Genomic DNA, 13,445 nt, shown 5'->3' on the forward strand with positions numbered 1-13,445 from the left:
ACCTTCCTCTCACAATAATTCCTTACACAAACAATTGTCTTTATATTCTTTGTTTACGCCAAGAGACGAAGCAAGCAAGAAAAAGAGAGAAAAATGTTGCATAGCATTATTGATGCCATTACAGGTGATCATAGTAATGGTACTAAAAAGATGGTGAAGAAAATCAAAGGGACTGTTGTGCTGATGAAGAAAAATGTTCTGGACTTCAATGATTTCAATGCATCAGTTCTTGATCGTGTTCATGAGTTCTTAGGCCAAGGAGTCTCTCTGCAACTCGTTAGCGCTGTTAACAGTGATCCTTCTGGTGAGTCGTTGATATATACTTCTTTATTTTGTTGCTTTTTCAACCTCGAAAACCATTTTTTGTGGGATAATTTGAGCCTGAACCTCTTCAGGAGCCATCTTTTTATGCTTCATTCTCTGTAGTTTACTAGTATCCATGCATGAACGTACTTCACCTTGGATGAAGTAAAGCAAGCAAAATTGTAGCGTATCAAGGAAATCAGATAAGAGCAACCAAGATCATGTTCATGATCTGCTTGTTAAAGACTCATCAATTAATTACTTCTTAACGACTTGATTAGGAATGGATCAACACTTTTTAATATATTGTTTGTGCTTGAAAAAAGTAGAAACTTGTGCATAAACACCACAGGGAGCAGACAAGTTGATTTGGTAAGGCACGAAACCCACTACTGCTACTTTTTGACATGTATGGATGATCATGTTGAGGACTAGGGGCATAAAGATTCTGACATTATATATACCTAAATGCACTGTGCTTGGAGTAAATTTCAAAATCGAAATGAGGCCAAACCAAGTCACAGGCATCACCTCAAGTGGACCTTTTTTTATTTCGTTTATATAATCTTTTTGGACCTGCTATTATTTATATACTGTACGTGATCACATATTCATAATTATGGCTTAGTTTAGAGATTGAATCGAGTCGAGTTTTCATTTAAGTAAGTTTGAATATCGAAGTGATTCAGTGAGTTGTGTACGATCTTGAATTAAAATCAAGAAATAATAAAAAATAAACTAAAATAAAATTGTTTTGAATAAAAAAGGTAGATCTAAATTAACCCATGAGTTGATTACTGATTCAATAATCTAAACTTCTTTGTGAATCGTACCTGAAGCTTGAGTCAATTATTACAGCTATATATATTTTACCCATTCCCCTTCATCTCTCTATCTACGTTGCAATATATCTTATTCTAATTGTTTTTGAATAATTCTTGGACCTGCTATTATTTTTATATTGTCAACATGACCATATTTATTCATAGGTTTACCCATTCAACCTAATCTTTTTCTTTATTACATCCTCGTGCATATAATTTATTACACCTTGCTAATAATATATTGGTGTTATACCATGTCAGACAAGAAATGGAAGTGATTAAAATATTGGTAAATGCAGCCACTTGAGGTTTCTGGAGAACAAAAAAGTTGACTGCTTCATAAATCATAATGAGATAAAATTGCCTTTGTAGTAGATGGGGCATAAGGCTTATCGAGGGACTTGATTGGCTGCTCTTAATTGTAGAATTACAGGTTGATTTAACTATGAAGTAAGGGATTACTCTATTACTTAGTTCTTAACCTGAAGAGAAACCTCATGCTTTTTTTATTAATCAAGATAAGGTAAGAATATTATTTTCAATACATGAACATTTGCAGATGCCATATAGTATTTGTCGTCTTATCCAACTCCATGCATCATTTGATAGTGATTTTGACAAGCATAAATTCACCTACCTTTCAACAAACCGCATGCCACAACCTACCTCGAAACGAAATTTCATTGGAAGTGAGATATTTTGTCTTGCATGACTCTATATATCCACCATAATTGTCACATCCAACTTAGTATTGAAAGTGAAAAGGAGATTAGGTTAATGAATTCTTGAGTTAATTTGAGTCGATTATTATCTTTTTATCAAAACAATGTCTTTTGTTTTTTTTTTTTACATTTCTTAGTGTTTGATTCCGTCAGATCTATTGAGTTTGATCAGGATCAATGTAAATTGTCTTGAAAAAATGTTGGATCATCATGGCTAATCATAATTAACGTAGCCCATCATTTGTAATTATAATAACAGTAAATGGACCTGCATTTTACCGAGATTATACTGTCATTAGCTATCTAAAGTGGAATTTGGTGCCTTTTGTAGAGAATGATTTGAAAGGGAAGCTAGGAGAGCCTGCATATTTGGAAGAATGGATTACCACCATCACTTCCTTAACCGCCGGCGAGTCGGCTTTCAAGGTCACCTTTGACTGGGATGAGGAGATTGGAGTTCCAGGGGCATTTCTGATAAGAAACAATCATCACAGTGAATTCTACCTCAAGACTGTCACACTTGAAGATGTTCCTGGCCAAGGCCGAGTCCACTTTGTTTGCAACTCGTGGATTTATCCTACGAAGCGTTACAATTATGATCGCGTTTTCTTCACTAACCAGGTAATTATGCAACCATAGAAAGCTGAAGGTAGTTGTAAATGTTTTCCTGAGCTAACAAATCCTGATACATTTGTATAGAATTATCTGCCGCACGAGACACCTGCACCGCTACGTAAATACAGGGAAGAAGAACTGGTTAAATTGAGAGGAGATGGAAAAGGAGAGCTTAAGGAATGGGACCGCGTTTACGACTATGCTTACTACAATGATTTGGGAGATCCTGACAAGGGTGCAAAGTATGTCCGCCCTGTTCTTGGTGGATCTTCTGAGTACCCTTATCCTCGTAGGGGCAGAACTGGCCGAGAACCAGCAAAATCAGGTCATTACCTGTTGAGCGTCATCTCGCATTCATGTTATCATCAATGGTTTGTGATTTTATTTTTTGTTCACACTCTTACAATTTCCGTGATCTAAACAGATCCCAACACTGAGAGCAGGCTGCCACTTCTCATGAGCTTAAACATATATGTTCCAAGAGATGAACGATTCGGTCACCTGAAGTTGGCCGACTTCCTTGCTTATGCACTGAAATCCGTCGCTCAATTTATTAAGCCTGAACTGGAAGCTTTACGTGACAGCACCCCTAATGAGTTTGACTCCTTTGCTGATGTACTGGATCTCTATGAGGGAGGGTTTAAGCTGCCTGATGGTCCCCTACTAGAAAATCTTAAGAAAAACATTCCCGTGGAGATGCTCAAGGAAATTATTCGAACTGATGGAGAAGGCCTTTTCAGATTTCCAAAGCCTCAAGTGATTCAAGGTTTGAACTAAGGCATTTAACTCTATGCGTGTGCTGTTCTTAGACTGTCACTTTCTCGTTTTCAGCAACTTAATTGTGATCTATTAATTATACAGAGAGCAATTCTGCTTGGAGGACGGATGAAGAATTCGGTAGAGAAATGCTGTCTGGAGTAAACCCTGTTCTCATCCGTCGTCTTGAGGTACACTGAAGCTGCAACAAGTTTTTCTTTCTGCAAAATTTATATTTTTTGTTTTTCTTGTGTCTAAGAACAAATTATTGCAGGAATTCCCTCCCAAAAGCAAGCTAGACAGCAAACTTTATGGTGATCAAAACAGCACCATAACTGAGGAGCACATCAAGGATAGTCTGGATGGACTGTCCATAGATGAGGTAAGCTATCTCTCGATTGGTTTCTTCGACAATTATGTTTAGAATCGGATCTGTGAACGCTTCACGGATGTAATTGATGAATTTAATCTTCCCAAAAGACATGTTGTAGCTGACACACTTTGCTTCTGAATAGGCGATCGAGAAGAACAGGATGTTCATATTAGATCACCATGATGCATTGATGCCATACCTGAGGAGGATAAACACTACTACCACGAAGACTTATGCATCAAGGACTCTGCTTTTCTTGAAAGATGACGGGACTTTGAAGCCTCTTGTAATTGAGTTAAGCTTGCCCCATGAAGAAGGAGATGAATTTGGAGCCATTAGCAAAGTCTACACCCCAGCTGAACATGGCGTTGAAGGCTCCATTTGGGATCTGGCTAAAGCTTATGTGGCTGTTAACGACTCCGGTTACCATCAGCTTATTAGCCATTTCTTGAACACTCATGCTGTGAGTGAGCCATTTGTGATTGCAACAAATAGACAACTCAGCGTGCTTCACCCAATCTATAAACTTTTGGAACCTCACTTCCGTGACACAATGAACATCAATGCGCTCGCTAGGCAGACGCTCATCAATGCTGGTGGAATCCTGGAATCAACGGTTTATCCTGCAAAGTATGCCATGGAAATGTCATCAGTAATTTACAAAAACTGGAATTTCACAGAGCAAGCACTTCCTGAAGACCTGAAGAAGAGGTAAACCTTAGTTTACTCGTAAAGGCTAATTCATAGTTGTTCATAATTAATTTGCTAGAATCTTAGAACTTGAAATTAAAAAAACCACAGAGAAATGCTTTGGGAACTTAGACTATGGTTAATTCTGTGATGATGCTGTATTTCATTTCAATGACATGTGCTACCTTGTTTACTCAGAGGAGTGGCAGTTGAGGATCCAAAGTCTCCACATGGTGTTCGCCTTCTGATAGAAGACTATCCATACGCTGTTGATGGGCTACAGATATGGTCAGCAATCAAAGAATGGGTCAGAGACTATTGCTCTTTCTACTACAAGAATGATGAGATGATTCAAAAGGATTCTGAACTACAATCATGGTGGAAGGAAGTGAGAGAGGAAGGGCATGGTGACCTGAAAGATGCACCCTGGTGGCCTAAGATGCTGACTCGTGAAGAGCTAATAGACTCATGCACCATAATCATATGGGTGGCGTCAGCTCTCCATGCAGCTGTCAATTTTGGTCAGTACCCTTATGCAGGCTACCTTCCCAATCGTCCAACCGTAAGCCGAAGGTTCATGCCCGAGGAAGGCTCTCCTGAATATGAGGAGCTCAAGTCGAACCCTGATAAGGCTTTCTTGAAAACAATCACTGCACAGTTGCAAACACTTCTTGGAATTTCCCTCATAGAAATTCTGTCAAGGCATTCCTCAGATGAGGTGTATCTTGGACAGAGAGACACTCATGAATGGACAGCAGACAAGAAACCATTAGAGGCGTTTGAGAAATTTGGAAAGAAACTGGCAGAAATCGAGGACAAAATGCTAGACATGAACAAAGCTGGGAAATGGAAGAATCGGGTCGGTCCAGTCGAGGTGCCATACACTTTGTTGGTTCCTACCAGTGAAGGTGGACTCACTGGAAGGGGAATTCCTAACAGCGTCTCAATCTAAATCTTCTCCATAAGACTATTTATTCTATTCTTACTCATTTGTCGGTATGAAAGCAGTACCTGATTCTTGTTAGCATCCAAGGCACATATGTCCTGATGTAATAAACTCCATAAATAATGCAGAATAAAAGTTGTTCCTTTTTGTCATTTGATTGGAGTTGAATTCACTTAAACAATAACATCGTACTTGCTGATGGGCTAATTAGCTGACCAAGCAGAGTTTAAAGAGAACTTCCATTTCTTGATTTAAGCGCTCAAAATGCTGACACATTTTTCTCTTCCTAAGGCCGGAACTACAATTATAAGTGGATAATTTTCGTTGTGATGATGAAAACTTGTCCTTGTTACTGTTCTAACATTTTTCCATAGCTTAACCTGTTAGCTAGACTCCATTGCAAAAGAGACTCTTGAAATCAGATCCCCCCTCCTTTAACTTGTTGAATGATGCATGAAATGCATGGACAATTGTTCTCTTCATAAAGCCTTGTAAGGCCTGCTTGCATTTTTATCAGCTGAAGCAGAAGGTACTGAACAACATACCTTTACTCAATTGTAAATGTTCTGACCAAGTACATCCCAGTCCTTTCCCTGCCAGGCTAACCTGGGGAAGGGATAAATATTACAGTCTGAGCTTCCTATCACATTAACTTACTCCTGAGGAAGCGTTTCAGGTGTGCTTGTATTTTTTTCAAGAAGCAGCTACTTCCGAGTTGCTTTCTATGCTATTAATTTGCTCTTGATAAGAACCAACATTTCCTTATTACTGTACTTATCACCTAGGTAGGGCTAACAGGAGCTAGACGTATATTTTCTTTACGTTCAATTCATCATTTACAAAAGTAAATATTAATTTTATTTCCTGCAACATAAGCGAGTTGCTAAACCAGATTCAAAAGTTCTAATGTTGACTCGAAAGATAAATTTGTAAAACACTTTCTTCAGCATCATACTTTTTAATGGAGTTCTCCCTCTCCCTTTCTTCTTTGTAAGTTGTGAACGGATTTTTGTGTGTGAGAGCACATTCATTAAGGAAACCATTGATCCTTTTTTAATGTAGTAAATAGTCTTCTACATATTAATTCTGTACTTTCCTCTAACTTACTTAATCTGACGAGGTTGATACAAGCCTATCTCAAGTCAGTTTTGTTTTCTATATATAATTAACTCCGCCAATCCATGACCCGAGCTTCGGGCTTAATGTGATGATAACTAGGCATAAAAGAAGTAAATAATGGCCGGTAAGTCTTAGTCTACTCGCAAATTAAAGTCTGATTCGGAGCTGTGTGAACCTCCTCTGTCTTAATTTGTCCTTGATTGCTTCCTTCATTAATTGTCTCAATGCAGGGTCTTCAAACCAAATTGAATTTGATATGATGAAAATTATCATAATTGATATCTTCAAAATAAAAAAATAAAAAAATAAAAAAGCACATGTCATACATGTGGACTTGTAGTACCTGTCCTTGTAAGTAGTAGGCCAGTCTTCACAAGTCCAGTAAAAAGACTAGCAACAGGGCAAATTCAAATATGAAAGAGAGACTTTAACAAAACTCATCTTTTTTCCAAGGAAATGCAATGTGGCAAGTGAAGCTTCTCAGTCTTTACCACGTACATATTCCCTCTCTATAAAGACCTTCTCCACTCACCTTAGTTGGCATCACAAGCCTAGCTTTAGTAGATTCTTTTTGTAGCCCAAGAAGAGAGCAACCAGGCAAGAGGGAAAGAAATGTTTCAGAACATCGTTAATGCTATCGCATCATGCTGTGCAGGGGACAGTAAGATGAAGATCAAAGGCACTGTTGTGTTGATGAAGAAGAATGTCTTAGAATTCAATGACTTTCATGCTTCGGTTCTTGATCGTGGCCATGAGTTGTTTGGCCAAGGAGTCTCTCTGCAAGTCATTAGCGCTGCCAAAAGTGACCCTCCAGGTATATACAACAGTTCTTTCATCATTTTGTTGCTGATTCAGTACTTCATGCCTTTTCAATCCCATGATGTTTTTCTTTTATTGCTCGATGAAGTTCATTAAGAACACCTAGAGGGCTAGCTAGAATAAGCACCCAAGAAAGGAAATTCATACAAAAAGCCAAAGGGGAGAGAGTATAAGCCAAAGAGCAAGACAAGCTAGACATGCATGAAAAACACAAGAAAAACCTTATCCTGCTCCCCAGGATCAGGATATCATCATGAGAGGCGGCAGTCCATAAACAAAAGAAAAGGATGTAAGCTGCAAATCATGGCTCCTTTTTCCACTAAGCCAGCTGAGCTTTATACAAATAGAGAATAGGTCCAGGGGCTGTAGAGCCAGAAGCCTGAACAACTAAACCTAGCTACCATGCACCCCAAAAGACCACTCGACACCGATCAGCAGCAGATTAGTATCCACAAGGGACACAATCAAATAAGATTTGCAGCAGAAAATTAAAGTTGGGAGGCTAGGGAAACCAGTAAATTTGCTAGTGGGGAGAACAAAGAATTTTAAATTAGCAAGTTTAAACCCGACAGTGACAAGATTATTAATTTATGCTTGATTCTCCATAGTTGACCATTTTCCATGTGTGGTTTATAGTCTTCCTTTCACACGTATATGCACCGTTATAATCAATGTTATTAAACTTGCCCCGTACGGTCACTCGGTACAAGGCTGTGTCATGAGTTGGAGAATTTAACCTTATCCTGTTCAGCTACCTGCTCCAAGACCCGTTATAATCAAGTTTGATGCATACATCATGGTAGGGACTAGGAACATGAAGGCTGTGACAACTCTTCATAGTCACTGCCATGTTACTTTATGAAAACGCATGAAACAAATTTGAATGTAGAAATTAAGGCATTATATCAAGTGGGAATTTCCTTGTGGACACAAGGTAGAAATTGTTTTTTACAATATTTTGACCTGTCATGGTTTCTAGGGAAAACATCATATATACCCCTAAATTATTTAGGTAGCATCAATTTTGCACCCAAACTATTTTTTATTATCTACCTCCAAATTATTTTAATTTCTTAATTATGATTTCTATTAGAATTAGTTAAAAAACCATTAAATTCTCAATAAATTGGTGTCATTTCTTGTGAAAAAAAAGTTATAATAGATGGGAATATGGATGAAATACTTTATAAATTTAATTGAGAATTTCTGAGAATAATTCTGATTAATTAATGGTAAAACTGCAATTGTCTATATGATATGTGCCCTACGTACATTCTCATATTAATTGATTTATTAGAAAAACAATAACATGTTCATAGTCTATCAAATTAATTTATGATAACGTACAAGTCATTTTCATTACATAAATTGTATTTATCTATTCATATACTATTTGTTAGTGATTATGACAAGCATTCAAGATGAACTTCACTTAGCCTACCTTGAAAATATAACATCATGGACAATCACATATTTTATTTTGCATGATCCGCTGTTTATGATCAATAGCTTTAAAACTCAGTCTAATGTAGCAAATTAACTCAGATAATTTACACATTAATCTAAAGTCTAATTTAGATCCGTTTTTTACTTTGAGATATATATTTTCAAACAAGATATAATCTTTTTTTTTTTATGAAATGATTATGTCATATTTTTTTCAAATCATAATTTAAATTGATTAGTCGAATTCATGACTTGGTTTTAAATCAGGTTGGATCTCAAGTCAAGTCTTATAATTAACCTTAAAATCCTACCATGGTTATCTTTAAATATCTTACACTTAAAAAATTGTATATTTTTATAATTTAGTTAAGGGAAGATGGGTTTTGTAATTTTTGAAACAAATATTTACTTGGTGAAACAAAGCTATTGAAGGTTCATTACAACTTCATCTGAACGAACTAATAAGATGGCCAAATTAATTCATAAATGCTGGATCATTGATCATATGACTGATCAAATCTATACACCATGATTTATGGTTGCAACTGTAAGTAGAACTGATCTAACAGGTCGGGTTTAATATTTATTTTTTATAGTATATAGTTTACATTGGATATGTTAGAAATAAAGTAGAAAAAAATGTAGCTTTTTCAAGCAAGTCAGGCAAGAGGAACCGAATTTAAATTCATGATTTATCTACTTAATTATTACATCACTTCTTTGTCGTGCTTGAAGAAGCCTGAGACCCACTTCTGCTACGTTTTCATGTTTATGTATACATCATGGTAGGGACTAGGGACATTAAGGCTGTGACAACTCTTCATAGTCACTGCCATGTTACTTTATGAAAATGCATGAAACAAATTTGAAGGCAGAAATTGTTTTTTCCTATGATATTTTTGCCTGTCAGGAAAACATTAAATATATAAGGAGGATACTTTTGCCTGTCATAGTTTTTAGAAAAAGTTAATATTTTTGCCTGTCATAGTTTTTAGAAAAACATTAAATATATAAGGAGTTAGGTTGGGCGTGTTTTCTATGATTTTACTCTTAGGAGTGGTCACCTGTTCCTGGACCGTGTCTAATGTTCATAATATAAAATAAAATCTTTAAATTATTAGGGTAGTATCAATTTTTCACTAAAATTATTTTTTATATCAAAATTTACCCCTAAAACTATTTTAATTTCTCAATTATGACTTTTATAAGAATTACTTAATAGAAAGCATTAAATTTTCAAATGATGTCATGTTCTTACAAAAGAAAAGTACAATTTTGATTGGAAACGTGGATGGAATGACTTCGGGTGCGTTTGGCACTGTTTTTTTTTTAAAAATTAATTAATTTTTATTTTAAATTAATATGTTTTTGATATTTTTAAATTATTTTAATGTGTTGATTTCAAAAATAATTTTTTAAAAATAAAAAATATTATTAATATATTTTTTTAAATAAAAAATATTTTTAAAAATAACCATGTTTTCAAACATGTTTCAAAGCAGACAAAAACCATTAAATTATGACTTTCTTCAATCACCCATCTTACCCTTGGGTCTCATCTCACTGTCTCTCACAAGGTCATGATCACGACCCCTAAAATGGTTGATGTGGTAAGGCACGAAACCCACTACTGCTAACTTTTTGGACATGTATGGATGATCATGTCGAGGACTAGGGGCATAAAGATTCTGACGTTATTTATACCTAAATGCACTGTGCTTGGAGTAAATTTCAAAATCGAAATGAGGCCAAACCAAGTCACGGGCATCACCTCAAGTCAAAGGAAATATGGTTGGTGACAAGGACTTTCAAAGAGTAATAAATTTCTACGTAAATTCTTTTAATATGCCTGTAAGTATGATCATTCTTATTACATCATAATTCTTTCTTGTTACTCCATGATTTGTGGGATAGACTCACACGATTGTTGCTAACATGAGGCTGTAGGTTGCTAATATTCCTCTGCAAACTAAGCCGAGGTAGAAGGCACAGTTTGTTGCGAAAATATACAAGGGCAGCCTTGGGCACTGGTTTAGTAAATATATCAGCAATCTGATTAGCAGAGGACACATGTTTAGTGACAAGTAATCCAAGTGCAACTTGTTCGCGTACAAAATGGTAATCCAACTTAATGTGTTTACTCCGAGCGTGAAAGACAGGATTGATGGTCATGTATAGAGCACTGATATTATCGCAGTAGAGAATTGGTGGATGTGATAGAGATATGCGAAGATCTTTAAAGATGTATGTGAGCCACGTAAGTTCAGCAGTAGTATTAGTCATAGCTCGATATTTAGCTTCGGTACTGGATCGAGAGATTGTGTGTTGTTTTTTTGAACACCAGGAAATGATATTGGTGCCAAGAAAGGTGCAGTAACCGGTGGTAGATCTTCGTGTTGTAGGGCAGCCAGCCCAATCCACATCTGAGAAGGCATGCAATTCAAGAGTTGTATTGGAAGAGAGACGTAGACCAGTAGCTATTGTTCCTTTGAGGTCTCGAAGGATGCGCTAAACCAGTTTCAAGTGGGCAATTGTAGGATTGTGCATGAATTGTGAAACATAGTTGACACTGTAGGATAGATCGGGTCCATAAGTGTGAGGTATTGGAGAGCACCAATAATCCTACGAAACTGGGATCAGCAATGGAGGTAGTATCTGCATTTATTTTGAATTTGACTTTCAAAGGCGTGCTCATGGGTTTGCAATGAAGCATACTAGAGCGGTCATGGATGGTAAGTGCATAGTGTGACTGAGACAAATATAGTCCAAGGCAAAGGTAGATCTAAATTAACCCAGGAGTTGATTACTGATTCAATAATCTTAACTTCTTTCTGAATCGTACCTGAAGCTTGAGTCAATCATTACAGCTATATATATTTTACCCAATCCCCTTCATCTCTCTATCTACATTGAAATATATCTTTTTCTTATTGTTTTTGTATAATTCTTGGACCTGCTATTATTTTATATTGTCAACATGACCATATTTATTCATAGGTTTACCCATTCCAACTAATCTTTTTCTTTATTACATCCTCGTGTGCATATAAGTTATTACACCTTGCTAATAATATATTGGTGTTATACCATGTCCACTACCAGAAAATTGTCTGAGTCTATCCCACAAATCATGAAGTGACAAGAAAGAATTATGAAGTAATAAGGATGATTATACTCACATGTATATCAAAGGAAATATTGTTGGTGATAAGGACTTTCCAAGAGTAACAAATTCCTACGTAAATGATAATTCAACAGCTAAATACAGAGGGAAATTATCAAGTGTAGCTGTCAATTATTATCTTTTTATCAAAACGATGTCTTTTGTTTTTTTTTTACATTTCTTAGAGTTTGATGCGGTCAGATCTATTGAGTTTGATCAGGATTAATGTAGATTGGCTTGAAAAAATGTTGGATCATCATGGCTAATCATAATTAACGTAGCCCATCATTTGTAATTATAACAACAGTAAATGGACCTGCAATTTCCTGAGATTATACTGTAATTAGCTATCTAAAGTGGAATTTGGTGCCTTTTGTAGAGAATGATTTGAAAGGGAAGCTAGGAGAGCCTGCATATTTGGAAGAATGGATTACTACCATCACTTCCTTAACCGCCGGCGAGTCGGCTTTCAAGGTCACCTTTGACTGGGATGAGGAGATTGGAGTTCCAGGGGCATTTCTGATAAGAAACAAACATCACAGTGAATTCTACCTCAAGACTGTCACACTTGAAGATGTTCCTGGCCAAGGCCGAGTCCACTTTGTTTGCAACTCGTGGATTTATCCTACGAAATGTTACAATTATGATCGTGTTTTCTTCACTAACCAGGTAATTATGCAACCATAGAAAGCTGAAGGTAGTTGTAAATGTTTTCCTGAGCAAACAAATCCTGATACATTTGTATAGAATTATCTGCCGCACGAGACACCTGCACCGCTACGTAAATACAGGGAAGAAGAACTGGTTAAATTGAGAGGAGATGGAAAAGGAGAGCTTAAGGAATGGGACCGCGTTTACGACTATGCTTACTACAATGATTTGGGAGATCCTGACAAGGGTGCAAAGTATGTCCGCCCTGTTCTTGGTGGATCTTCTGAGTACCCTTATCCTCGTAGGGGCAGAACTGGCCGAGCACCAGCAAAATCAGGTCATTACCTGTTGAGCGTCATCTCGCATTCATGTTATCATCAATGGTTTGTGATTTTATTTTTTGTTCACACTCTTACAATTTCCGTGATCTAAACAGATCCCAACACTGAGAGCAGGCTGCCACTTCTCATGAGCTTAAACATATATGTTCCAAGAGATGAACGATTCGGTCACCTGAAGTTGGCTGACTTCCTTGCTTATGCACTGAAATCCGTCGCTCAATTTATTAAGCCTGAACTGGAAGCTTTACGTGACAGCACCCCTAATGAGTTTGACTCCTTTGCTGCTGTACTGGATCTCTATGAGGGAGGGTTTAAGCTGCCTGATGGTCCCCTACTAGAAAATCTTAAGAAAAACATTCCCGTGGAGATGCTCAAGGAAATTATTCGAACTGATGGAGAAGGCCTTTTCAGATTTCCAAAGCCTCAAGTGATTCAAGGTTTGAACTAAGGCATTTAACTCTGTGCCTGTGCTGTTCTTAGACTGTCACTTTCTCTTTTTCAGCAACTTAATTGCGATCTATTAATTACACAGAGAGCAATTCTGCTTGGAGGACGGATGAAGAATTCGGTAGAGAAATGCTGTCTGGAGTAAACCCTGTTATCATCCGTCGTCTTGAGGTACACTGAAGCTGCAACAAGTTTTTCTTTCTGCAAAATTTATATTTTTTGTTTTTCTT

The 13,445-nt window shown here is 36.8% G+C and overlaps 2 protein-coding genes and 1 long non-coding RNA gene across 4 annotated transcripts in view; 2 read left to right on the forward strand and 1 right to left on the reverse strand.

The window, feature by feature from the left end:
• Positions 1-5,381, forward strand: LOC18098779 (probable linoleate 9S-lipoxygenase 5). Its single transcript, XM_006382531.3, has 8 exons — positions 1-304; positions 2,181-2,470; positions 2,549-2,789; positions 2,889-3,230; positions 3,326-3,411; positions 3,495-3,602; positions 3,736-4,304; positions 4,482-5,381. The coding sequence occupies exons 1-8, from the start codon at positions 94-96 to the stop codon at positions 5,233-5,235; spliced, it is 2,601 nt and encodes an 866-aa protein (XP_006382593.3). The 5' UTR covers positions 1-93; the 3' UTR covers positions 5,236-5,381.
• The window catches only part of LOC127905324 (uncharacterized), a 26,966-nt gene continuing 18,067 nt past the window's right edge, over positions 4,547-13,445 (reverse strand). Inside the window, exon 3 of the long non-coding RNA XR_008059234.1 lies at positions 4,547-4,695. This is a non-coding gene — a long non-coding RNA (uncharacterized LOC127905324). The remainder of the gene's footprint in view (positions 4,696-13,445) is intronic.
• LOC18098782 (probable linoleate 9S-lipoxygenase 5) overlaps positions 6,776-13,445 on the forward strand; it is a 38,084-nt gene continuing 31,414 nt past the window's right edge. The window contains exons 1-5 of one of the 2 annotated variants that reach the window (XM_024601437.2): positions 6,787-7,162; positions 12,156-12,445; positions 12,524-12,764; positions 12,864-13,205; positions 13,301-13,386. In XM_024601437.2, the coding sequence (XP_024457205.1) occupies positions 6,961-7,162; positions 12,156-12,445; positions 12,524-12,764; positions 12,864-13,205; positions 13,301-13,386 (1,161 nt within the window). In that variant the 5' untranslated portion in view covers positions 6,787-6,960. Of the gene's footprint in view, positions 7,163-12,155; positions 12,446-12,523; positions 12,765-12,863; positions 13,206-13,300; positions 13,387-13,445 lie in introns of both variants that reach the window. The other variant, XM_052452926.1, reaches the window with a different exon arrangement.

Source organism: Populus trichocarpa, chromosome 5, assembly GCF_000002775.5.
Source record: "Populus trichocarpa isolate Nisqually-1 chromosome 5, P.trichocarpa_v4.1, whole genome shotgun sequence".
In the NCBI taxonomy this organism is placed as follows: Eukaryota; Viridiplantae; Streptophyta; class Magnoliopsida; order Malpighiales; family Salicaceae; genus Populus; species Populus trichocarpa.

Excerpts from the sequence above, each read along its gene's own strand:
- LOC18098779 (XM_006382531.3), top strand. The coding sequence starts at position 94 with ATGTTGCATAGCATTATTGATGCCATTACAGGTGATCATAGTAATGGT. Across the intron at positions 2,790-2,888 it reads CCGAGAACCAGCAAAATCAG|ATCCCAACACTGAGAGCAGG; the intron begins GTCATTACCTGT and ends TGATCTAAACAG. Across the intron at positions 3,231-3,325 it reads AAAGCCTCAAGTGATTCAAG|AGAGCAATTCTGCTTGGAGG; the intron begins GTTTGAACTAAG and ends TTAATTATACAG.